The sequence below is a fragment of the Sceloporus undulatus genome, chromosome 4 (assembly GCF_019175285.1).
Source record: "Sceloporus undulatus isolate JIND9_A2432 ecotype Alabama chromosome 4, SceUnd_v1.1, whole genome shotgun sequence".
NCBI lineage: Eukaryota > Metazoa > Chordata > Lepidosauria > Squamata > Phrynosomatidae > Sceloporus > Sceloporus undulatus.
Window position 1 is genome coordinate 63,644,783 of NC_056525.1, and position 26,727 is coordinate 63,671,509.

A 26,727-nucleotide genomic window follows, 5' to 3' on the forward strand; every position below is an offset into this window, starting at 1 on the left:
AGTTGCTACAGAACATTGAGTGATGAGAGGGAAGGAAGGGAGAACCCTGGAAGAAAAGGCGGCTGGTTGAATGAAACACTAAACAGATGCATTCCCCGAGGCAGTGTTTTGCTGCAAATACTTCTGGAAAAATAAAATAATAACATCAGAAGTTTCCAGAGATTTGTCTATAGGCTACCCAGCCTCCATTTGTGAGACAGGATTCTAAAGTGTTCCCTACTCTCCCCCCTGTCCCCTCCTACAATATGTTATTATTTTGTGTGACGTTGTGTGAGGAGGGAAGATGGGAGATGTCGTACATTATAATTATGTTGTTGTTTTTTCCTTCTCTTGTTTTTCTGGGAACCAATTAAATAAGTATGTGGTGGTTTGGCTAAAAGTCTGGCATTGGGGAACTATCCAGAACTGAGGCACTCTGTAAGCCTTAAGTGCTGCATCAGGATCCGAATTTCAAGGATCTATAGACACAAGAACATGGAATGTTTATTTTTCCTTATTGACTTTCTCCAAATAAACCCAGAGAAGGAAGAAAGGGGCTCTCGGCAGCAGCTGTTTATCCAGTGTTTATGATAAAAGAGATTTCTCCATAGCAACAGGTGGCAATGTGTGGCTGTCTAGAAAAAAACACTACAAGGGGCCTCAGCAACCATTACTTGTTATTTTCATTTATTTTATTTATTTGTTTGTTCATTTAGAGGGCTGAGAGATACAGTAGGTACTCAGTTATAAAAAAAATGAAAAGGAGTTATAAAAAAGCCCCTCAAATGGAAGAACACACAAACAAAATAAGTCAAAAGGTTGTTATTTTAAACTTTCTTCCCATCCTCAACATTTCTCTTAATTCTCACCTAGCCGTAAGTCAACAGGCAACTTGACAGCGCATGCACATACATATTTAAAAGGAGGTTGGGAGGAAAGAGGACTTGAAGGCTTTATCTGGTACAGTTGCAATCAAAACATTTGTTTAATTGGGTTTTAGCCAACTGAACTGAAATTAGCCAACTGAGTTAGTCGCAAGCAAGGCCAGGTCTTATCATGAGCCAGAGTGAGGCCATTGCCTCAGGTAGCAGATGTTGAGAGGCTGCAGCAAGACAGGAGGAGAGGCCAGTGTGCCACAGCTGCCTTGTGTCCCCTAAGCCAGCTGCTGCCTCCACATACGGTGGAGCATGTAGCCCCATGGCTGGAGTTGAAGAAGCATTCAACTAGCAGTCAAGTTGCCTATTGACCTATTTGGAAAGGGAGCAGACATCATTTTGTTCTTTGCCTGTGACAGCAAAATGTCTTGGGCCAGCCTTGGCACAAGTGAGCAGTTTACAGAGCTGGAAGGAAGGATAAATGACTTCTCTTAAGTTGTTGAACAACACCAACAAAGCAGAATCATCCATCATCACACACATCACATGGCAGAATCAGCCATCATCGCATTTAACTAATATCAGTACAGACAGACAGCATACTGTAGTGGTTTGAGTGTTGGACTACAACTTTGGAGACCAGGGTTCAAGTCCTTGCTCAGCTATCAAACCCACGGAGTGACCTTGGGCAAGTTCCACCTCAGAGAAAGGCAATGGCAAACCATCTCTGAATGTTTTGCCCAGGAAACCCCATGATAGATTTGCCTTAGGATCATCCTAAATCAGAAACAATCTGAAGGCACAAGCTACCAACTACCACTGGTTGAGACAAGACCCACATTCTATTCCTCCATTGGCTTAGGAGCAAACCTTCAAGCCCTTGGAAGACTCTGCAAACCAGTCTATGCAAGAGGGTTGCAGGAGGGAGAGGCAGGAGTGGGACCAGCACTACCAATAGGCAAAATGAAGCAGCCACCTGAGACCAAAGATTTTAGTTGTCATAATGGGTTATTCAATCACCATTATTTACATTGCAAGGGATTGGAAACTTTACCTGTGGGATCTTCTATCTCATACACCAAAATAACTTTGTTGGCATTTGATGCTATGTCCCTTGTCTTGTGGGGTGTGTGGGTGTACATGTGCGCGTGCACCCTTTTCTGCTCTGTCTCAGGGAGCACAATGACTTAGAGCCAATTCTGGGGAAAGGGCAGAGTGGGTCGGGAAATGAGACCACCAACAGTCCATTGGTCCACTGGAAATGAACCATTCTGTCCAGCAGCACCTTAGCTAAAACCCACTGGTGGCAATACAAAAAAGAAATTGAGAGTGTGGGAATATTGTTGGAAAGTGAGAACAAGAAGGATGCCTCATCCCTCATAGTTAGACTAGCTCAAGCCTCTGTTTGTGTGTAACAGCTGAAGCAGCAGCAGCAAACACTGTCAATTAATTGCCTTGGGGCTTTTTCTTCCCACTGATGAATCAATCAATTAACCAATTAAAATAAGCATTGCATAATCTCAATCCAAGTGGCGTTTTGAGGATATTTAATTAAGATAGCCGTTTTCCTTGGTAAAATATTGCAGAAAATCATTTGTTGTTCAGAAGATCAGCTTAAAAGCACAGCTGCAATCAGGAAACATACAAAGATTATTTACAACAGTGGCCACCAAAATGAGTGCCCTTTCACAGGCCAAAGCTCCAATGAAAAGTGCACATCTTTAATCTGTGGATAATGAATGTATTTATTAATTGCACTGATGAATGCTTTCATCCTTGGCTTGTATCTCTTAGGTGCCACAGTACAAAATTAAAGACTATAACCTAAGGAGGTTTAAAGGATTGCTTTCCCCCAGATGAAGATATGCTTATGTTAAAGTCCATGGAAATGAGTATGCAAAACAAGAATGACAGCTGCAGACACAAGGAGATTTACACAAATAAACCCAGAGGGTAATGCAGAAGCTTAGGAACATTAGAGTTTCACACACACACACACACACACACACACACACACACACACACACACACACACGCACATGCACAGAGAGAGAGAGAGAGAGAGAGAGTCTTGAACCTTTCTTGCATACATTTCAAGAGATTTCCATTGACTTCAGACTGAGGTCCAGTTTTGATGAATATGGTATCTCTTATCAGATATGCATTTCTGTAAAATGAACTATGTAGATTTATGGCAGTGGAAAATTGGAAGGACACATCTGCATGGTTTCAGACCTAAAAAAAGACATTGAGGGACTCATGCTTGATGCCACAACCTTCCAATTTACTCTTGGCAACATTGGTCACAGAACTCTAACAAAGTATATCATAAATGCTTATTTAAAGATGGGAAAATGTGGTATCGTACTTTGTTCATCTTCTCATTCATTTCTGCGGGAAGGAAACTTCAGTGGGGCATACTGAGGTATCCCCGAGCTTCTACTTATTCCCCTCAGGAGAATCACATTCCCATAAATTAGTTGCAATTTGCATGAGAGGTAGAAGATTATTATATCCAATAGACTTTCTCTCCCCCCCCCCCCCCAAAGAAGGAAGAAGCAAAATGAGCTCTTGGGGTATTCAAAAGGAAGAACTGTGTACGTTAATGTTCTTTGTTATGTTAATATATGGAATAATTCTATACAATCTCAGTGATTACTTAGCCACTGATCACAGACCTCTCCCTTGGGTTTGTGGCCCCCATGGGTGCACTGCTCTACATCAGGAGAGGGCATGAGGCCTGCCAAGCCTGTTTTTGCAGCCCTCAACCTCTCCAGCAAGGAAGTGTGAATTATCTCACACAACAGTCCCTACATGCAGGAATTCACTGTTAAATGGGTTACAGTAAGGATGCAAAGAATATTCCCAACTATTTGTTTTTCTGGTCAAAAAATGGAGTGGGAAGATTAATACAGCAGCAAGAGTTTTTCATAGTTTTCCCATTCATATGCTCCAAAGTGCTGTGGAAGAATTATTCTGCAGAGAAATGCACGCGGGATTTTAGTGCTAAAAAAAAGTGTTCTGCATAGAAAGCAGGTTATTGGCACAGAAAATACTGCTTTCTGTGCAGGAAACATGCCTTTAGCAAATTTTTGCACGTGTATTTCTCCACAGAATAATTCCTCCAGAGCACATCAGAATGTTTGAATGGGAGAATACTGTATTTGGGGTTTTTTTCCTACAGCAGGGAGAAAACTACAGTAATTATTCATCCTCCCATATGAGGATAGAATAATTGAAAATTTACTTCTCTAGGGTGCGGGGCACTCCTTCCCTGGAAACTCTTAAAATACTACGACTACTTCTTCTTTTGCCCTGCAAACATTGTTTTTCCCCCCTGTTGTTGTTAAATTTTTGACAGTCCATAAGGCTCCACTCGACATTAAGCTTATTATCATGTACATCAAGGTAGGCAACTTTGATGGGTCTGTGGGTTAGTCTTCTGATCTCAAGAGGAGAAGAATAACCCACATACCCGTCACAGTTGCCTACCTTGATGTACCTGATACATAGACCTAATGTACAGTGGTTCAAACACCTTGGTTAAAGTTTAAAGAAATAGATCCTGAGAGACAATATATGGCTGAAATTGATAATTTTCTGATTGTTTCAAATGTTTTGACTGATTTGAAGTATCTGGCATCACGGGGGAGCTGCTAAGGCCCAAAGTGGGCAACTCGGATATTTGTTTTAAAGGGGGAAAACATTTTGTCCTGGTGTCCTAAAGAGTGCTGGGCATCTGGATCTAGTTGCCATATTAATTTCCCATAATTCCTCAACAAAGTAGAATTTCAGGGCATTGTGAAAAATTAAACAATAAGTGTACATCGACTTATGTCATTACTACTTGTGGTGCTGCTCAGAACTGTAGTGTCTAGTGCCCAAGAGGAGAGTCCCAATTCTACAGAGGATACCCCCTCTCAAAAGAAATCACTTTGCTTGGGGCTCCTTTAAATCCCCCACATCCTGAATTGCTCTAAGACTCAGACTGTACCACAATAAGTGAAAAAGCAGCTTGGGAGAAGTTACTGCTTGGGCTCTGGTGTGGAAATGAGGTTGCTTTACATGGGGTTTTGGTTTTTTATTGATAAAAAAAAAACCAAGAGAGACATCACATTCTAATACACAAGCTAATGTGGGTGATTTTTCCACCTTTGAGGCTGAAAAAGGTAAGTGTTGGCATCCCCTTGTGTTGATATGCTATATTGTGGACAAAGGGGAATCATAGAATCATAGAGTTGGAAGAGACACAAGGGCCATACAGTCCAACCCCCTGCCATGCAGGAAATCTCAATCAAAGCATCCCCAACAGATGGCCATCCAGCCTCTCCTTAAACACCTCCAAGGAAGGAAATTCCACTACACTCTGAGGGAGTTTGTTCCACTGTCGAACAGCCCTTACTGTCAGGAAGTTCTTTTATTGATGCAGCCTAAAATTGCATTGGCCTTTTTAGTTGCCGTATCACACTGTTGACTCATGTTCAACTTGTGGTCTACTTGGACTCCTAGATCCCTTTCACATGTAGTCTCGTTCAGCCATCCTATATCTGTGCATTTCATTTTTCTGCCCTAAGTGCAGTATCTTACTGTTGAAATTCATTTTGTTAGTTTTGGCCCAGCTTTCTAGTCTATTCAGGCCATTTTGAATCTTGATCCTGTCCTCTGGAGTATTAGCTATTCCTCCTAATTTGGTGTCATCTGCAAATTTGATAAGTATACCCCCAATTCTGTCATTGATAAAGATGTAGAATAACACTGGCCCCAGGACAGAGCCCTGTGGGACCCCACTGGTCACTTCTCTCCAGGATGAAAAGGAGACATTTTTGAGCAAGTGCAACAGAATGTGCAACAGAAGAAGAAAAAAATGAAGCTTGATTTCAAGAAGCTGGATGTTGCCAAGCCTGAAGAAGAGTAAAGTCTGAGAAAGTTACCTTTGGACTCCAACTCTCAAGAATTCCCCAGACAACATGGCTAGCGGATGCTGGGCATTATTGTCCAAAAAATAATGTGTCCAACTTCTGTACAAAAAGAAATGTGTTCAGGGTTCATAGGTGATGCAGTATAATGGGAAAAACCTTTATCAGCAAAGACTTTTAATTAGGGCTACCACCAGCAAGTTTTTAACACTAGTCTCAAGCCACCCTTAGGTTGTACTAAACTAAGTTGGCTGCTTTGTATGGTGTGACTGATCCTCTTCAAAGTAGTCAAGAATTGCCCTCTGTGATTTGTCTTCTCCCTGAAGCATGGAAAGGCCATCTTTTAACATTTCAAAAATTATTTCGTTTAAGCATGATGGAGTAGAACATCACATCTGAAGCTGCCTTGCTGTTACAGACTGATTGTCTCTGATCTGTGCTGCATTGTTCCTGCTAAGAAACTGATCTCATACTTTGCACCATTTCTCCATTCCCCTCCCCCTGAAATACCATTGTACAGTGTAAATGAAAGTCTGCTACAAGCCGAAACCTGTCCTTTTACAATCCTGAACTTGCATTACAAAGTGAAAGATGACCTTTGGAATATTTAAGCCAAACTCCCAGATCCATTCGTAATAGTATGAACAGCTGCTTCCACATGCTGCGGGTGGTGGTGGAAGTACCAGGTTTTTATGCTCATCATGTGAAAAGCCTCAACAAGTTCAGAGGTTCACTTCAAAAGAGCCCCTGACAGTTTAGATTCTTATATGAAATTTATCAAAATTTATCCAAACTTTGCTTTGACATGTTGCTGGTCAATTACCTTTAGCATTATAACAACTTGGCAAATTCACGAAGCAGGTCACATAGCTAGAAGGGAAAAGGTGAGAGGCTCTTTGAGGAAAAATGAAATGACCTATTGGAAGAAGCCAGTTCTTTTGATGTAATATGTTTTGGAGGGCTGAGGGATTAGAAGGGGTAAGCGACTTGGCATTAAGGTTGCTGAAGGAGAAAGATTGAAATAGTTCTTTGAGTCAAATTAGGTACTTGGTTTTGCTCATCTCTTCATTCAAATATGAGCACGTGCTGTTCTTCTCATGCCTAAAATCAGTAAGCTCTGTACAAAGAGTAAAAATGAAATGCCTGCAAGTTTACAATCTAGGGTGTTTTATTTTCCTTGGTGTGAGACTTGAACATTTTAAAGATAACATACTTCCAGGGCCTGATTAGGACAGGCAGCCAGCATAGTTACACTATGCCTTGAGACCAGGATTGAATTCCCCACTGGGCCATGGAAACCTACTGGGTGACCTTGGGCAAGTCACACTCTCTGAGCCGCAGAGGAAAGCAAAGGCAAACCCTCTCTGAACAAATCTTGCCAAGAAACCCCATGATAGGGTCACCTTAGGTCACCACAAGTCAGGTACAACTTGAAGGCACACAGCAACAACAAGGCCCTAAAGACAGGATTCTTAACTGTAGTCTGTGCATGCCTAGGGAGTCTGTAGAAGGGCTTTGGAGGATCCATGAATTGAATGCAAAAGAAAAGAAAAGAAATAAAAGTCTATTCCATTTCCATTCACACTTTCATAATGGTGTTTGAGGATATGTATATTCTCAAAAAGGTCTATGAACTCCAGAAGTTTAAGAATACTTGCCCTAAGCCATGCCAAGTTTAAGAATCCCTTCAAATTTTATTTTTAAATTATAATCTTGATTCCCTTCACAATCTGTTACCTTAAAGTGATGGTTTACTTAGCTCACATGTAAATTCAACACTATTTTTTTCTGTGCTCTGTCTTCACTATCAGCAGAGAATCGTCCCTGGACAACATACTTTATGCACAATGAACATGTTGTTGCCAGTGCTTCAGGTCGAGGATGATGATTATGCTGTTGATGATGATGAAAACATACTTTAATAAGAATAAATAAATTGGAGATGCAGATAGAAATGTATCCTTGGGTAAACAAGAAATAGTTCACGATTGCTGCCAAAGCATGTTTGTTGGGAAAAGAAGCACTTAGCACATGTTATAAGGCTTCAGTAGTATGCTGTCTCCTTGGAGTCCAAGATGGTTAAGCTGAAGCTGTCATACTTGGAGCACATCATGAGAAGGCATGATTCAATGGAAAAGACAGTAACGCTGGGAAGGGCGGAAGGATGTAGAAAGAAAGGAAGACTACATGCTAAATGGATGGACTCTATTAAGGAGGCCATGGGTATGAATTTACAGGACCTAAGGAGAGCAGTGGAGGACAGAGAATTTTATGTCTCATCAACAGGGTTGCCATGAGTCAGGGTGGTTAACAACAAAGTATGGCATCCAGGCCCATAATCCAACGAAATAACATATAACTTTTTTTGGCATAAATGCCAGAATATGTAAGGAAGAACTGTAACAGGTATATATGAGGAAGACTAGGAAGATGCTACCAGGGCAACCGAATGAAATGTGAATATGTCAAGTTATTACACGTCCTGTTTTATTCTTTATTAATTGTGCTTATATCTCCAGATGAGTAAATCATAAGAATCACCGCTCTGTCTAGGGACATGGATAGAATTATAATTTAAGATGAAGAAAAGTACTGCTTCTGTGCAAACCTCCACAAACAGGAAAGGTTCCAGTTTACTTGACTGAGGACAAAACTTTCCATAACCCCATCTGTATTTGCTATATATGTATCAGATGTATTTTTGAGAGAGTAGGGAAAGAGTCTGTGAGTCCCTTTCTTCTTCCAGATATGGTTTAGCATAGCAATCACTTTACACTTGGTGAGCAATATGTTAGAAGAAGCAATGCACAAACCTGAAGACTGTGTCGTGTGTGCTACTTCTGTCATTGTTGATACATCCAGAGGTGCTATTGCTAAAATTATTGCTATAGATCTGCATCTGTAACTTTCCCTAAAGCAGACAGATGACTTCTTGGGTTGAAAAACATTGATAAGTAAAATATGTCTGCTCACACAAGAAGAGGAAGTGCAGCTCACAAACACTTCTCTCTTCTTGCCACCCTTCTTCTTACTCCCCTTCGTGGTAGACTCTCTTGGCTCTTGGTAGTGTTGGATGATATGCAATGTTAAGTGTGGAGAGCCAGCCAGTGCAGCAGCTAACTACTGAGCTGGTTTGGACCTGTATTTGGAAATTTTGTTTTAAGTCCTTATTCAAGCATGAAGCTTGCTGGGTGGTCTTAGCCAAGGCACTATGGTTTATGGTTTATTTTTTTTAAAAAAAAAAATAGAGTGTTTTTTTAGTTTTTAAAAGGCTCAGAATGCCTTACAGTCATTAGAAGATGCAAATGTTAAACACAAAATACAAAATATATCTATACTGTTCAACCACAGCCACACCAAGAATAACTAATCATTACAATAATCATTTAATATAATGTGTGTTTGTGTGTTAAAAATCAGGCACTCTCATCCTTTCAAAGACTGGAGATGACAGGGCAGTCTTAACCTACCATCAAAAGGACATAATGCTGGGTTCAGACAGGTATTGCTGGGAAGAACTACACCCAAATGTAGAGCCACACCCAACAAGCCTTTCTACCTCCGAGCCACTCTCATTAATTCACAGGGCTAAACCTATATCCTCATCTTGGAAAAATAACTACCATACAAGCCTACTTAGTTTTCTTGAATGGGCGGCAGGATATAAATACAGCCAATATAAATGGATATATGACGAATGAAGAAAAACACCTTCAGTGCCACACTTTTACAAATATCAGGTACCTAAGGCACTTAGCTTACGGTCCGGACCCATAAAGCAGTTGTGGGGAGAAAAAATACAGTGAAGAACATGAAGAAGCAAAGTAGCAGTTAACTCAGCCCAGGCTAAGCTAACAGCATCTCTCATTTGTATTATTTACACGAATTGGCTCTTTCCTTCACTTCATACCCAACCACTTTGCCTTTCAGAATAATCGGACTCTCAGAAATGGAGTGTGGTGCCGCCTCTCCTCATCGTGTGATGAGGAAGTGGTACCACTCAGCAGTGGCTCTGCCAGGCCTCTCAAGGGGAAACCACTCTCTGATAAGAAGCCGATTTCACCTGAGGCCTGGAACATTAACTTTGACACTGAAAAGGGGATATTTTATTACCCTGGAATATTTCTGCATCTCTTTAAAATCTTTTCTCCCTTCTCCTGTCCCATGACAATTAAAAGCATCCCCCCTCTCTTTCTCTTGTTAACATTTCAGATCTTTCCTGCTGCAAACAGATGGTCTTTGATCCATTTCCATTGCAATGCTTCCACAGGCTGTAATGCTTTACCTGACTGCTGTTAGGGTACAGACAATATTTCAGAGGCTGAAGTGGCGTACTCATTGGAAACCAGAAATATGTGTGTGTCCTGACTATATTTTAATCTATAAACTTATGACAAGCTTCTTTGCAGCTGTCAGAAGGATAGATGTGGCTCTGCCCTCATCGTGGGGATTGAGTTAGGGCAATTGTAATGCTAAATGCTCAAGTCTCTGAAGTCAAGCTAAGGATTATGGTCTGGAGAGAACCTGCAAACAAACTCTTTTAGGGTCAGGGAACAGTCAAATCTGCTCTATATATCCCAACTAGTAGGTCATGCTTGATTATTCTCATGCCAGCCATAGATTCCCTTGGAATATCAGGAAATGGGATCTGCTAGATGATTTCTAGGTGATTTGACTTCAGTTGTATGGTATTTTGTTTTGATTCTGTGGATGGAAAAGATCTTTACATTTCCCTACAAAAATGTGCATCATTTGTATGTTGCACAATGTGCACATTTTTTGCACTATATTGTGTCCCACAAAAACATTCATTTTTGCATTTTCTGAGACTGGGACAAAACAAAGTGTACATTACCTTAAAAATCTATAAATTCCCAAGGCTTGCAATGCATTTGAGTGAATAAAGAATGTGCACAAGATCTAATAAAAACTGCATTTTAATGTGCAAATATGCACTTTAGTCAAAGAGGAAAAATTAACTTAAAATGCATAAATTATGAGAAATATATACCAAAATACACACAAACTTCCACATTGAGGGGGAAAAATTCACAGACTGATGTGGAACCAAGGATGCTGGTGGGATTCTGATTAAATGGAACAAAAACAAAAGTGACAGGTTTTCACATCAGTATTGCAGTCCCAAATGTTTAAGAACAGCAACAACAGAAAATCTTAGGAAGGTTTCCCAAACCACCACCATCACAAAATGAAGTCCAGGAGTCAGTGAGTTGGTAGAAAACCAAGAATAGATGTTTGTCTGAAAGAATTAGGAGTAAAGTTTTAGTAGTGTACTAATAAAGGTCTGGTGTTCATGATGGCTTCCCTAAGGATGCTAGAAGGGCTTCCTCCTTGCTGTCCCTTTACCAGCACATGAACTTTTCTGTTCCATGGTGATTGTTGTTGTTTTGGCAAACTATTCCAAAAGGCTTTTGATGGTATGCAATTTTAATGACTTTTATATCTCACTTCTTATTTATTCATTAATTAATCCTGTCTGTGGACAATTTAACTGCATTTTAACTTTTTGTATGCTTTTACACTTTTGTAAGTGCTATTAATTGCATATAATTGTTGTAAACCTCATTGATTCTCACTTATCAGGAAAATACAGGAAATAAATGAATAAAGAACCACTACAATGATTTCTTTGACCAAGCACCCTGTCCCTTAATTTGCCATGTTTGCCAGCTTTCAGCCACCCACATAATTCTGTAGCCTCTGGCTTTGGCTAGACCTTAGGGTTCTGTTAAAGCCTGCCAACCCTTATCTACCTTATAGAAACCTTTCAAGGATCACAAATCAAACATGTTACAGAGTAAGTGCTATGCAAGTCTTTAATAATCATCATCCCACTCCAGCAGCACTACATGAATATTATTGATATTGTTGTGTCACTGATGAACCACCAGGCACAGATTACTATTCTTAATTAGCATGCACATGGGCCACTTAGGACAATGTTTGAAGAATCCTGATCCCATCCGGTTATTCAGAAAAGAAGGGCAGATATGCATCCAGATGGACAGTTCCTAACACTGTCAATCAAATTATACTGTGCAGCTATTTGTCTTTTTTTCATTAATGGGTGTGTGTGTGTATGTAAACAAAGCTGGTGAAAAACAGGAGGGTTACAAGCCAAAGATGATGATGATATTATTATTATTATTATTATTATTATTATTATTATTATTATTATTATTAGCCTTTATTTATGAAGCACTGTACATTTACACAGCACTGTACATACAATCTTTTTAGTTAGACGATTCCCTGCCCTTGGGCTTACAATCTAAAAAAGACATGACACAGAAGGAGAAGGGAGTGGTGGAGGGAAAGGGTAAGAGGTCCAGCAGTTCCTCTCTACCTCCGAGGCCTGGACCAAGGCAGATGGACTGGAGGGAGGGCTTGGCTTCATAATGGATGGTTAATCTTCTTCCAGGGAAAATACATACTCTCAAGTAGGATAATACATATACAGTACATAGCAATACAGGAAATGGTTTGATAAACAGGCACCAAAAGAACATCAAATAGTAAGCGACAATTATGCAATGCCTGGGAAGGCTTCTCTGAACAGGATGGTTTTCAACTCCGTTTTGAAACTGGTTAAAGAAGTGATGGCTCTTGCTTGTGGGGGAAGAAGGTTCCAGGAGTGAGGGGCAGCAAGTGAAAAGGGGCGAATCCGGGATGGGGCAGAGGAAATCCTGGGCTGAGACAGGAACCCTTGACTACCAGAACGGAGGGCCCTGGTGGGAAGGTGAGGAGAAAGAAGGTCTGATAAGTAAGGAGGGGCCAGTCCATGGAGGGCTTTAAATGTCGACAGCAGGAGCTTATACTGAATGCGTAAAGGGAGGGGGAGCCAGTGAAGGGATGCCAACACAGGAGAGATGTGGTCAGAGCGGTGAGTGGAAGTGATAATGCATGCAGCTGAATGCTGGACAGAGATTAAAGGATGGAGGTGAGAAAGAGGAAGCCCGGCCAGGAGGACGTTACAGTAATCCAGTCGTGAGATCACTAGGGCATGGACCAGGATCTTGGCAGTAGAGGCAGAGAGAAATGGTCGGATTTTGGCAATATTGTACAAAAGGAATCTACAAGCCTTGGCTGTGGTCTGGATCTGAGGGATACACGACAGAGAAGAGTCAAAGATAAAGCCAAGACTGCGGGCTTGCTGGACTGGTTGAATGGAAATGTTGTCCACAGAGACAGAAAAGGAGTGTTGAAGGGTGGGCTTAGGAGGAAAGACAAGAAGCTCCGTCTTGGACATGTTGAGCTTCAAACGCTGATGGTGCATCCACTGCGAGACAGCTGTGAGACAAGACGAAACTTGCTGTTCAAGCCTTGGAGAAAGGTCAGGGGTGGAAAGATACAACTGGGTGTCATCGGCATACAGACAGTAGGAAAAACCAAAAGAGCTAATGAGTTTTCCACAGGACAGTGTGTAGAGAGAAAACAGAAGGGGACCCAGAACAGAGCCCTGAGGAACTCCAACAGATAAGGGAACAGGAGAAGAAGTCTGACCACCTGCAACTACTGCAAAAGATCTGCCAGACAAGTAAGATTTAAACCAATCAAGAACAGTCTGAGAACCCAAGGTCAGAGAGTATATCAACTAGAAGACAGTGATCAACGGTGTCAAAGGCTGCAGACAAATCGAGAAGGATGAGAACACAGTAAAGGCCATTAGCCTTGGCCTGTAAAAGGTCATTCGAGATCTTAGTGAGAGCTGTCTCTGTAGAATGCCTTGGGCGGAAACCAGACTGAAAGGGATCAAGGATGGAGTTGGCTTCAAGAAACTCAAGACAGCGTGAATAAACAACCTGTTCCAAAACCTTAGAAAGAAAGGGGAGAAGAGAAATCGGACAATAGCTAGACAAAGAGGAGGGGTTAAGATATGGCCTGATGCCTTGTAAAATCCACTGAATGAGGTAGGCTGCTCTTCTGCTATATGCATCCAACATAAGGCTAATAGTAATGATGCTATAAGTTTGCCTGGCTTGATCACTGTGAATAAAAGAGCCCCAAATTAAAACAAAGAAAAAAGAACTGTAACAAATGTGAAAGCCTCCAATGCTTTTATCCCAAAGGAGCCAAACCTTGTAGCTTTGCCCCTGGGAAATCTTAGTGCTTGGTAGTGGGAAACAAAAACAGCACCTTACAGGGGTATTACAAGGATTGATGAGAGAAAAATATACTATATAAATGCCCAATATTTTTATATTCCATCCTCACCACCATCACACTGAGGTATCAAAAACAAAATAAAAATGAGAACATAGTAAGAGTTGGGTCCAACAAAGACATATCTAGTCCAACATTCTGTTCAAAGGGCTGGCAACCAGTTGTCTGTGGAAACCCAAAACAAGATATTAATGCACCACCATCCTTCCAGAAATCTGTACTTGGAATTTTACTGCCTGTGACATTAGAGATCATATGCTGTATAGCTATAGTGACTAATAACTACTGATAGCTTTATACACATTAAACTTTCTTGAATCTCCTTTTAAAGATGTCCAAGGTAGTAGCCACTATTACATCCTCTAGTGGCAAATTCCACATTTTAACTATTAGGACTTTATCACATAGGGGAAAACTGGGGGGGAAGCGGGGGTTTAAATAGACATTATCCCATGAAAATCATGCAATCATGGTGAAGTTTTTCACATGCATTGTGATTAAAGAGGACCTATCCTGGCAATAACCAGGTAATAACCAGCAACAAATCATTCACAGGATTTCCCTATGAATGATTTATTGCTGGTTATTGCCTGGTTATTGCCTGGATAAGTCCTGTTTAATTGCGACGTCATGTGAAAATCTTCACTGTGGTCGCACAATTTTCACAGGATAATGTCTAAACTCCCACTTTTCCCTGATTTTCCCTGTGTGATAAAGTCATATGACTTGGGTGGTCTTCCCCTTCCCAGTGATTTCTCTGCCTATAGACCTGGGATAAGCCAACACCGCCAGCAGAATCACGGGTTTCACTTTGTCTTAGCTTCCTCCAGGGGAGGCTCAAACAACTTTTGTTTTGAATGATTTAGGTTTAGGAAGGGTCACTTCCAACCACAAAGATTTCCTCCTACAGGCCCACATTTAAATTCATAGCAAGAGCATTTTCTGATATGAGGCTTAAATTGGCTTTTGTTTAAATAGCAGAAGGTTTGTAATCTGAATGTAAAATATACATTTGCTGCAATGAGGTTCTCTTCCAACTTCCATCCCACTCTGAGAGTTACATTTGGCACAAACAGCACAAGACCCAGGTTTGAAAGTACATTTTAGTCTCTGGTGTGACACTGCTCCAAGGGTGTAATACTTTACACTTAACTTAATTGCATCGTCCAGGGGGTGAGGCAGTGAAAAATATCTGTGGGTTGTTACAACCACTACCCTATGGTGAAACATCTGGTGTCAGGTCATCCTCCCCAAATGTTCCTGTGACCTTTTCAAATGGCTTTTCCTGTCTTGATCCTAGCCACCAGGAGTTTTGTCCATGCAAGATCCACTGAAAAGAATTATTTATGCAATTCACATTTGTTTTGTAAGAGATTTGCGCAGGAGAATGTCTTGTGTTCCCCTGCCCCAGTTTTCAGTTTCTTATCCGTTCCTACACCAAGTGCAGATTGTTAACATCTCCTGGCAGAGCCAAAGGGAAGCTCCTCCCCACCCTTGATAACTCATGGCAGAAACACTTGCACAAATCCTTAATTGTTTAGTTAAAAGAATTGTGTTTTGACCACAAGAAGATTTGGGGCTGCAACTCAAAACAGATAATGATATTTTGCTGCCAAGATGTCTCCTTGGCTTTTTGCGTGTTAATGCAGACTTTCAAGAAGTTCCAATTAACTGCATCAAGCTCCAAGACAGAGCAAGAGAGTGGGGTGAGGAGATAAGGGGAAAGAGAATGGGTGAGCAAGAATCCCCCCCCCCCACTGTCTTTGGTAGTTGAGGGAGGAGAAGAAGAAGAAGAAATGATCAGCAAAGAACTTTGTGTTTAAGGGAGGGGAGAGATTGCTCAATGGATCAAAGTAATGCTTGCCCCTAGGCAATGGTGCATTCACTTCCATTCCAGTTCTGCGAAACTAGTGGAATCACAGTGTTTGTCAAGTATGTCAGTACAGGACTCAGATGAAAATAGGGAAACTGCTTTACAGCCTTTTACCAGTGTCTTCTTAGTGTACTGCCACTAGTGTACTGCTGATCTGACTCATTAATCTATGAGAAATGCTGTATCATAAGTTCAGATATCAAGAATACCCACAGGTTTTCTAGAACTTAGTAAAGGTGTCTCAAAGCACTGCTGTGTCCCAATGCACTGAGACTCTCCATCAAAGAATTAGGCTTTCTTAATTTTAATTTTAATTATTTATTTATTTATTTATTTATTTATTGCATTTCATGACTGGGTGTGTGTGTGTGTGTGCACAAAATGCTTACCCCATTTTCTGTCCAGATTGAGAGTATTTTTCAAAGAATAAAAGTCCCAAAATAAATAATAATAATAATAATAATAATAATAATAACAACAACAATAATTGCATAATACTCCCAAACACTCAATATTGCAGGAAGAAAAATGTTTGAGTAATTAATTCTTCCACGTAAGAACTAAATAAGCAAAGGTTTGCACCCTCAGTCTTAGTGCATGAAACACATGGTTGACCTTGCTGTATAGCAGGGTCAAATTACTGACACTAGACTTCACCAAAGCATGGAGGTAACGGGACTGGTGATGGGGAAGATGAAACCCAGAAAGGGTGTCTAAGACCCGTTCTGCACGGGCAAAAAGTACGTGCTCGGCACGTACTAGGATTAGAAAAGGGTTTCCCTTCCAGACACCATAACACTAATACGTGCCGAGCACGTACAAAATGGCGGCACCCTATACACATGGTCCGCACATCGAGCGGCTTCTTTTTGCTGCATCCGGGAATTGTGCGGTTTGTCTGCTGTTGTTCCCGGACGCAGCAACCAGCGGCGCCGGCAGAGCGCCCTTTTTGGACGCTCTGTAAAGTGCCTAAGTGGTACAACCAGCCTTTTGAAAAAGTGTTGACCCTAGCCAGGAGGGAAACACATCATTTGGATTCTACTTTGAAAACCTAAATGTCTTGAGGTGGTAGGCAATGATGAAACACAGCCTGGGCAGAAGAAAATGGTGTGATATCTTCACCGTGGGAAACTGAAAAAGGACCAATGTCTCAAATATCTTGGAAAAACTGGAATATAGGATTCCCGGCCACCACTGATGTCATTAGAGCTGCAGCAGACCAAGACATTTTGCTGCCAGGGGCAGAGCAATAAATATCACCCCAGCTCCCTACCTAGCTCCAAGTCAAGGTGCATAGTATCTCCAGCCAGAAAGAGCATTTGAAAATGCAGGAGAACATCCATTCATTGCTTCTTCACCCATCCACAGCAGTAAACGTACAATAAGAAGATGTTAAATAGCTAATATTTTGCACCTAAATTTAGTTACTTGATGGTTTTAAAGTATATTTGTTGAGTATGCATCAACTCAGGGGCCTTGGTGGGTCAAGAGATGTAAAAAGCTTTAAATAAATAAGAAAGAATAAATAAGAAAGCATAATGCAAAGTTAAAAACCAAGTAGTATACATCAAGTACATTTACTTTGAAATGTGGACCAAACAAAACTATTGTGCATCTTTAGGTGCAACTACTGAAAAGTCCGCCTCCCATGTTTCCAGGTAAGACATTACTTGCAGAGATGATGGCCTCGCTCTGCCTTACTAGCCAAGATGGCCTCTTGGTAGAGTCAGTACTCACATTTCTCTGGTGCACCATACACAGAAACAAGATAAACCCAAATTAATACTGTATATGCAGTCACTGTGCTCCAAGTTGATGTGGTTCCTAGCATTGTCCAGTCAGTTCCACTGTGAGCTGCATGATAAACTGCAACTGACTGTTAACACTTAAGCAATACAGGCCTTTTTTGTGTGTGCCCATTCTACAATATTCTATACTCATTAGTGGCATGACTGGGGGTAGGGATGAGAAAATTCACCTCAGCATGCCTATTTTTAAACCTTTCCCCCCAATCAGCATTTAAATTCAAGCACTCCTGTACGAGCACTTTCCACACTCAAGCACCCCTGTACAATTAATTCAATTAAAAATGGTTTGAAGTATTTCACACCAAATTAAATTATCACTGAATTGGGAGGAGTATACAGTTGTGTCAATCAGAAAGGGCAGAAAAGGGAAGCTCTTTTTAAAAACCATGCATTTTCATTTCCACAAAAATCCTTGTTTTCCGCATCCAGAGGTTATTGTGGCAAAATATACAGAGCTGCTTAGGCCTTACACTTAGCCACAGAGGCCTTGTTCACATGTTAATTGTTAAGATCTGTCAGGTCAGTGAGCACAAGGCACAGACTTTTTAGTGGTGGTCCTGTCATTTTGGAAATACCTCTCTTACTGATTTTAAATGGGAGGTCAATCCTTTCAGCTGTGTCCCAGTGCTAATAGATACTGATTTCTTCAGCCTATAACCATGTATTCAAATCTTCAGAAACACAGAGCATCATCCGCAGAGCATCATCTAGAAACACAACTTAGGTGGGTTACAGATCGCCAGTAAAGTACGCGCAGAGCAGAGCGCGTACTAGGGTTAGGAAGGTGCGGTGCTTCCGCACCCCCCTAACCCTAGCACGTGCAGAGCGCGCACAAAATGGCAGCGGCTGTTCCACACGGTCGTCGCCATGATGGCGTCACGAATGCACCTCCTCCAAACGAGGCGGCGCGGACGTGACACCATCACTCAGCACGAGGGCGCTTAACGCGCCCTTTCCGTGGAGCAGGAAGGAGCTCCGAAACGGAGCTCCTTCCTGGTTTGCGTCGCTGGGCGCAGCTTTCAGACGGCTGCGCCCAGCTACGTAAGGGAGATAGGGGCCAAGCGGCCCCTTTCTCCTCCTCCCTGCTGCCGCGGGGTGTCCTTGGGGCTTGAAGCCCCAAGGACACCCCTTTCCAGACTGCGGGGAAGCAGCCTTTTGCGCCCCGGAAAGCGGCAGATCAGGGCCTCAGTGGCTGCCATTCTGGCCGCTGAGGCCCCGATACACCGGGGAAAGGTGCGGTCTTTAACACGCCTAACTGGCTGAAATAGGACCAAGATTGTCATGACCTTTGAGGTCATGAAGGCTCTACTAATGCTAGCATGGCCTGTTGAAATTGAGACCTTCTGGAATTGCCTCTTTAAAAAATAGTACACAACAAAATCCCAGTACCCTTTCAGGCCACACAATTATAGTGCTATGATTCCACTTTAACTGCCATTGCAATATCCTATGGAATCCTGAGGTTTACAGTTTAAGGAATTCCCAGCCAGAGATCTCTAGTGCCTCCCTAAGCTACAAACTCCAGGGTTCCACAGGATGCAGCCATGGCAATTTAGATGGAACCATAGCACCAAAACTGTGTAGTGTGAAAAGGCCCCCTAGATATTTGAATCTGGTTTTAACAGAAGCTGCTGCAGATTGAGGGGTTGAATAATTTTAATGGCTGTTGCCATTGGCTGGGTGTTATATTTGGAAAAGAATGTAAATACATAAAACAAAGGAACTAATAAACAAATGTGGAAAATGGTCTAGTATTCAAACCCCTAGTTTGGAATGGTCAGAGTACAGCCCTCTTGCTGCATGTGGCCTCCAACCCTGACTTATTTGTGAGTTGTTTTTTTGGCCCCTGACTCCCCCCCCTCCAAGTAATCAGAGCATCAGTTCACCTTATAAATTGGTTGCACCCACACACAAATACTTTTTCATTTAGTCTTTTTTATTTATATAACATTCCATATTGTAGCCCATATACAAATATTTGATATCATATAAACATTACAACACATACAAAAACCCCACACCCCACAAAACATATAACAGAATCCTTTTATCATTTTTTTATATCAGTTTTTCAAAACCAGAAGTGGACTTCCAACCACTTCCATTCCAAACCTACCCCATTTTTGGCAATCCATATAGTAGTAACTTATTGAAGATACCCCTCTTTGTCCTAGATCTTCCAACAACAAGAAAAAAATTGAAATATTTAAATCTATGTCAGATGCAATAATATAGCCATAGCTGAAAGCCTCCTTTCCTTCAGTTACCATCTACCATTATTGATACCATTTGAGGGACAAAGTACCATATCCTGATTAATCCTCTAGCATACCATTTTTTAGTTCCTTTCAAAGCATCTCAGTTTTTTTCTCCTTCTCCCAATTTTTGCTCTCGCAGTGTTGCCAGTGTGGTGACTTTCACACGAAAACGGGGACTTTTCAGAGCTTTTGGTGTGATTTTGGTGCCTGGCTCTATTTCAGTGCATTTTTGGTGACTTTTGCCCATTTCAGCTCCAGCCCTGACTCTGAGAGCAAGGCTGGCTACAGAGAGAGCAACCAACCCTTTGGAGTGTCACACACTCACAGTTTTCAGCCAATCAGAGAGAGGACTGGAGCGTGGTCGCCGCCCCCACCCTCAGGAAGCGCTCTCTCTCTCAGCCCCTGACTCCCTCTTAAGTCTAGCTTTCCTAGACTTACGCGTACTTCCTCAGATGCATGGGAATTGTAGTTCATTATGGCACCAGAGCTCTTTCTCACAAAACTACCATTCCCAAGGTTCCCCAGCACTGAGCCAGGGCAGTTAAAGCAGTCTCAAACTGGATTATTTCTGCAATGTGTTTTGGACCCAACTCAGGCTGCATCTTCACTCCAGACTCCAGAGACAACCTAGTTTCATACCATTTTAACTGCCATGGCTCAGTGCTATGAAATCCTGGGAATTGTAGTTTGTCACACCAGAATTTGCTGAGAGAGAAGGTTAAATGTCTCCAAAAACTAGAATTCCCAGGATTCCCTAACACTGAGCCATGGCAATTAAAAGGGTGTCAAACTGGATTTATTTCTGCAGTGCGGTTGCAGCCGAACACGTTTCTATTTGGCACAAAGCTTCCTGGACCTCCTTCATGTCAAAATAAACGTCTTAAAAGTATTAGAAGGACTGAAAGATTCTTTGGTTGGTTTTAATGGTAATTTTGAGAGTTGAAATAAGTTCCAATTATTTTTATTCCATTAGGGCTACGCTTTATTGCCATTTTAACATTAGGGGGACTTTTCGGGGATTTTGTGAGTTTTGGGCCAAACGTTTGAGGAATTATCTTCAAGGCTTGTTGGCAACACTGATTAATTCAGTTGTTGCAAACTGAGTTCAAAGTGCAAAAGTAGTTTGCACACAGTTAACTCAGCACAGGGGAGAGGATAGGAGTGTTATCCTTTCCAGAAGGCTCAGGGAAAAGCAAATTGCTGAATCATCTTCTAGTCCCCCCAAAAGGGAGAGATGGGATATCAATCAATCAATCATTATTATTCCTTATCATCTTAACCAGATTCTGATGTTGCTTAGCCATTGGTGTCTTGGTTTTCATTTGTGGAATGTTGGATATCTCAACTAGCTATCGCTCTCTCTGAACGCCTTCTAGAGACAGATGAATCCATTTATTTCCAGTGCAGGGGAGTTCCATGTAGATTCATTTATACCTCTGTTCTATCCCAATTCTGCATCACCCTGCAGTTTTAAAAAAAATCACCCCAAATCACATTTTAATGCATTCTTTCGTATTCCTTCCATCATTTTAAAATATGTTTTAGGAAGTATAACCTAAAATATGTTTTTATATGCATTTCAATACATTATTAAAGCCAAAAACTGCATGGCAAAAGTTGAAGAAGTGTGAAAACTGGAGAATAATTGGCCCAGTCTGCAAATTAGTCCAAAAATAAATTAGAATCAGTTCTCTTAAAACTACATACTGAACCAAATCCTCAACCATTCTTAGAACTCCCGTCTCATCAGCCACCAATGGCCATCATTAAGGGCATCAGTGACCAATGAAGGAGGAGTCTTTCCATTGTGGCTATACTCAGTTATACCCAGTTTCATTACCTGCTGAATTACTACCTGCTGAACTTTGTCAGCTGATGATTGAATCTGTTTTGTCCTCTTCCACCCAGTCTCTTTTCCTTTTCTTTCACGGCTGGGAATCATGTGGCCCTTCAAATAGTTGTTGAACTGCAGCTCCTATCACTCCTTCTCATTGGCTGTGTGAGTGAAAGCTTGTGAGAGTTGTTGTTTAACAACATGTAGAGGGTTACATGATTCCCACCCTTGTTTTAAATCATGCCTTTTACCTATAGGCAAGGTTTCTGCCTTCATTCTGATCTTTTGTGCTAGTTTGAGAATTTGGGCTGAAAAATGCTTTTAATAAATAAATCTTCTGTTTTTACTTCTTGTTTCCAGTTCCTGCACTTTTTTTCTTTTGAATCTCAGTCTCATTGTTTCAGTGATTTAGTGGAAGAAGAACAGGAATGGCAGAAGAAAAATTCATTTTGTAGAATGAAGAAAGTAATTTCTGCAGAACAATTAATGTTCTTATTTTGAATCTCTTGAGTTGTTTCAGAAAAGGTTTGCTATTTCTTTCTGAACTGATCAAATAGCATTTTGGTGCCTACAAATGGAGGTGGGAAGGGAGAGGGGGGCAGTGGGGGGATTTACATGCATCATTTTGGCTAGAGGTTATGAGTTTTTCTCTGGGTTGCAAATATACTTGAAAGTTCGACCATGTCTTCCTTGACTTGAATTTGACACAAGGAGATAAATTACTCAGGAGACACATGCTTTCAGGCTGCCATGTTTGAGTGGAGACCAAATAAACAAGGAGCAGCAGAGCCAGGGGCTAAATGGAAGGGCAGTTTACACAGAATGGCTTTTATGAGGAGGCCATAAGCCCCAAAGGTGAGGCTTCCCATCCTGGTGAAGCAAGGTTAAACAGTGGAAAGTTCTCGCCTTTCCCTCTTTGCTTTTACAGTGTGTTTGCTGATTTTCTCATGTTCACCCTTCTTCCTTCACTAGGTGGATAGAGCAGGGTGATAGACTGCAGCTGTATGTATGGAGGATATTCAATAGGAAGTTCTAGCAGCCTGAAGGTCTTGGATTACTGCTGTGAAGTGATGCATATTTGACATGAAACTTTAAGCAGCACTACCCAGCTCTGATTCTGAAGAAAGATGAAGACACTTGCCTCTTCCTTCCAGCTCCTTCTCTCTGCACATATTTGGCTGCCACCCTTTGCAGGTGTATAGAAGGCACACCAGCTTGCTGATGAGTAAATGTCTTAGTACCCCATGGGGAGGGACTCCAAAGTGCTGTTTCTTGGAATAGGGCCCTTTCCTATCCAAATCTCTAGTCTACAAGGGTTAGTTTTTAAAAGCCCCATTGTCAAACAGCAGGGAACCTCCCTAGCAGTAGATTTACTCATGAGTAAGTAAGCCATTTGGTCTTCTGTTAGAGATCATATTAATGTGCAAACAAAGTGTTCTTTGTAACATCTGTTCTAAAAATTATGGGGGACTTCGTGGCTAACCACATTATTTCACAAGGAAGTCACTTTCCTACAAACTCCAACATGAATTTCCTTTGGTGATCTCCTAGGAATGTAAATCTTAACTTTTTTTTTCTTTTGGTCCTCACATGCTAAATGAGAACGTGTTCTCATTTTTTAAATGACAACTGAAGCCTTGTTGCATGTAGTATTAAAAAAGTGGAAGGAATTAATGGATTGTCTGCATCTTGGTGAGGCTTTGGAAGTTTGGGTCAAGGCTACCAATGTTTGGTGAACATGTTGAGACAATATAGTACCAGCTGTTTAGTTCTCCCTTGGTTCATTGTTAAGAAGAGAAAAGCCAGGTTAGGTGACTGCAATCACTCTCTTGATTTCTCTGGAACACCTATGGGCTCTTAGCCTATTTCCCCTTTCAGATGGCACTTCTCTTTCATTCAGAAAGGCCTGTTACAGACTGCCAAAATAAAGCTGCTTCGGGTCTCTTTGGAGGTATGCTATTTAAATGATGCATGCATCCTAAGACTCCAGAAGCTGCACCAAAAGCTGCACTCCGGTGCTTAGGAATGGAGTGTGGCTTTGATGCAAACTCCAGACTCTTAAGACCCATGCATCATTTAAATAGCATACCTCCAAAGAGACCCGAAGCAGCTTTATTTTGGCAGTCTGTAACAGGCCAAAGAGAAGGCTAACAGATGGACTTGCAGAGGTATAGGATGTTATCTTACAAAACAATTATCATATTCAGCTGCCACAACAGCAACTAGCTCATAGTCTTACAGGATTGTTTGTACACTTCCTGTTCAAATAGCTAACTTTCCCTAAGTACCTGACTGAGGTCTCAGACAATCACTGCTTTTCTCTCACAGTTATATCAAGAGCACTTGGTTTGTCCAAAGTGGTTTACTATATTCCTCTTGGAGTTGCATGAATGAAGTATATCTGTAAGAAAACCTAGGGGAAGTTCTAAATTCCGCAGAATGAAGCAAGACAGACATACAGTAGGTATTTCCCAACCACCCTCCACTGGAAATCCCCCTTGGGTGTTTGGAAAGGGTGAGATCCTGTACTGTAGACTCATATTACATGAACTTGAAGACAGGAAGATTTAAAACAAGAGATGCCGCACAGAACACTGTGTTGTTTGTCTGCCTTTGAAATAAGAGGCAGCAAGACATTGGAAGTGGGGGAGTGAAAGCATAAGCATATTTTTATGAATTATAGCTCTTTTTTGGCTCTAATTGTAGATTAATCGGTGCTATTTGCTTTTGTTTCTCCAGGTGCAGTTCTGTTTTCTTACATGTTAATTTTTTCCTGTTTTATTATCCTGTCCATCACCAGCAAGCAGGACCCTGGCACCAACTAAAGGGACATTTCTCCTAGCTGGTAAATCCCTTCTTATTAGTAATAATCTGCACAACTCTTTGATTGTTGCATACATGCAAGAGAACAGGTGTAACGTGAACTGCAAACAACATAAATTATTTATTTTTATTCCACACTAATTCCAAGGAATTCATCAAAGAATATGTAGGTCCCTCTCTACCAATACTATCCTTCTAACAGCCCTACTGGGTAGGGTAGGTTGAAAGATAGTAACTGGCTGCATATCATCTTCAGAGAATGCTGGCAGTCCTGAAAAACACCAAAATCAAGACCCAGCCCATGCAAATGAAAACCACCCAGAGTGAGAGGGGTTTCCCAGCAGACAATGCATCATTAATTAAATAGACACCCTGAGACCTTGCCATTCCACAACAGAACAATACACACATTAACATGTAAATCACTTCCTCTCCACCAACAGTATACGAGGGTCACTCAACAAGTACTTAGCCTCACCGCCCGATGGAGCTGCTGTTACAAAATAGTTTTACCATTGTGCAGTACATTCTTTTAGAAGCCTACTGTCAAAGTTTCAGTCAATTCCCTTCATTTGTTTTGTTTTGATAGCCTTTGGAAGCGAGCATGTTGGTCAGTTTTACAAAAATGGAAAAAGAGCAATATCGTTCAGTGATTCGATTCTTGTTTTTGGAAGGGAAAACGCGCAGCGAAATCAAAGAGCGCTTGGATGATGTGTACGGTGACTCTTCTCCTTCGATGGTGACCATCAAGAATTGGTTCAACGAGTTTGTTCATGGCCGCACGTCGGTTTTTGATGAGCCATGCCCAGGTGCCTCAAAAACGGCTACTACGGAGGAAAATGTAAAACAAATCCACGATCTCGTGTTGGCAGACCACCGATTGAAGGTTTGCGAGATAGCTGAGACTGTAGGCATTGCAGAAGGAACGGTGCATCATATTTTACACGAAGAACTGGGCATGAGAAAGCTGTCGGCGCAATGGGTGCTGTTCCACCACGACAACGCACCTGCTCACACCTCTGCGGTCATGGCCAAATTGGTTGAATTGGGCTACGAATTGCTGCCCCATGGACTGTATTCCCCAGATTTGGCCCCCTGTGACTTCTTTTTGTTTCCAAACCTGAAAAAGTCACTCGCTGAGAATAGATTTGGGTCGAATGAGGAGGTCATTGCCGCCATGGAGGCCTATTTCACAGACCTTGGGAAAACGTATGTTTCAGACGGGTTGAAAAAGTTGGAGCATCGCTGGGCCAAGTGTATTGAGCTAAAAGGAGACTATGTTGAAAAATAAATTGCCACTTTTCCAAAATTTTCGTTTTTCTTTTGTAGGCTAAGTATTTATTGAATGACCCTCATATATACCCCACTCTCTTCCGTGTCAGCATTCTCTGAAGATGCCAGCCACAGCTGCTGGCAAAACATCAGGAATAAACTCTTCTAGATGAATCAATGACCTTATGTGTGGTATTCTGTCTGTGGAACATTTTTTCCTTTAAAAATATAAAGGAATCCTGTAACTCCCTTGATGCTAATTGAGATAAAGTAAATTCTAGCATAACCTTTTGTAGATGTGCAACTGGCACCACCTCTGCAATCTTTTCTGTTCAAAAATCTTTATTTTCAAAACTTTTCTGTTTTCCTGAAGATCTTAGGTCAGTTAACCTGCCTTAATGTATTTTTATTGCCTTTTAAATTGCACTGTACAGTTTTGATTGTATTTTTAGTTCTATGCCCATGCTTGGTTATTTATTTCTTTTCTATCCCACCTTTTTTCCAATATGTGAGTGAATGTGACTTACAGTACAAGTTAAGATTGCTCAGTTAAAACCAGGCACAATGCAAAGTTAAAACAATTTTAAAGGAGTTATATTAAAAACATCAATTTGCAACAGTTTAAGAAAAAGTTAAAACATAATAATGATGTGAAGTCAAAGGCTTTCATGGTTGGCATCCATAGTTTTTTTGCGGGTTTTTCAGGCTATGTGGCCATGTTCTAGAAAAGTTTATTCCTGATGTTTCGCCGGCATCTGTGGCTGGCATCTTCAGAGAATGATGCCAACGAAACGTCAGGAATAAACTTCTAAAATATGGCTACGTAGCCCAAAAAAACCACAAAAAACTATAATGATGATATTTTATGACACAGCACACACTATTTCAAAGACTTTCTGCAATGG

General features: G+C 41.3%; 1 protein-coding gene across 21 annotated transcripts in view; it reads left to right on the forward strand.

Moving 5' to 3' along the window:
- The window catches only part of LOC121927857, a 171,525-nt gene that overhangs the window by 44,213 nt on the left and 100,585 nt on the right, over positions 1-26,727 (forward strand). For 15 of the 21 annotated variants that reach the window (XR_006103349.1, XR_006103350.1, XR_006103355.1 and 12 more), the window contains exon 2: positions 24,467-24,572. The exons of 4 other annotated variants lie outside the window; for them this stretch is intronic. Coding sequence is in view for 2 of the 17 variants with exons in the window: in XM_042461820.1 (XP_042317754.1) it covers positions 25,155-25,841 (687 nt within the window). In the remaining 15 variants the exon portion in view is untranslated. Of the gene's footprint in view, positions 1-22,156; positions 22,922-24,466; positions 24,573-25,139; positions 25,843-26,727 lie in introns of those variants that run through there. 2 more of the 21 variants (XM_042461821.1, XM_042461820.1) reach the window with 2 other exon arrangements.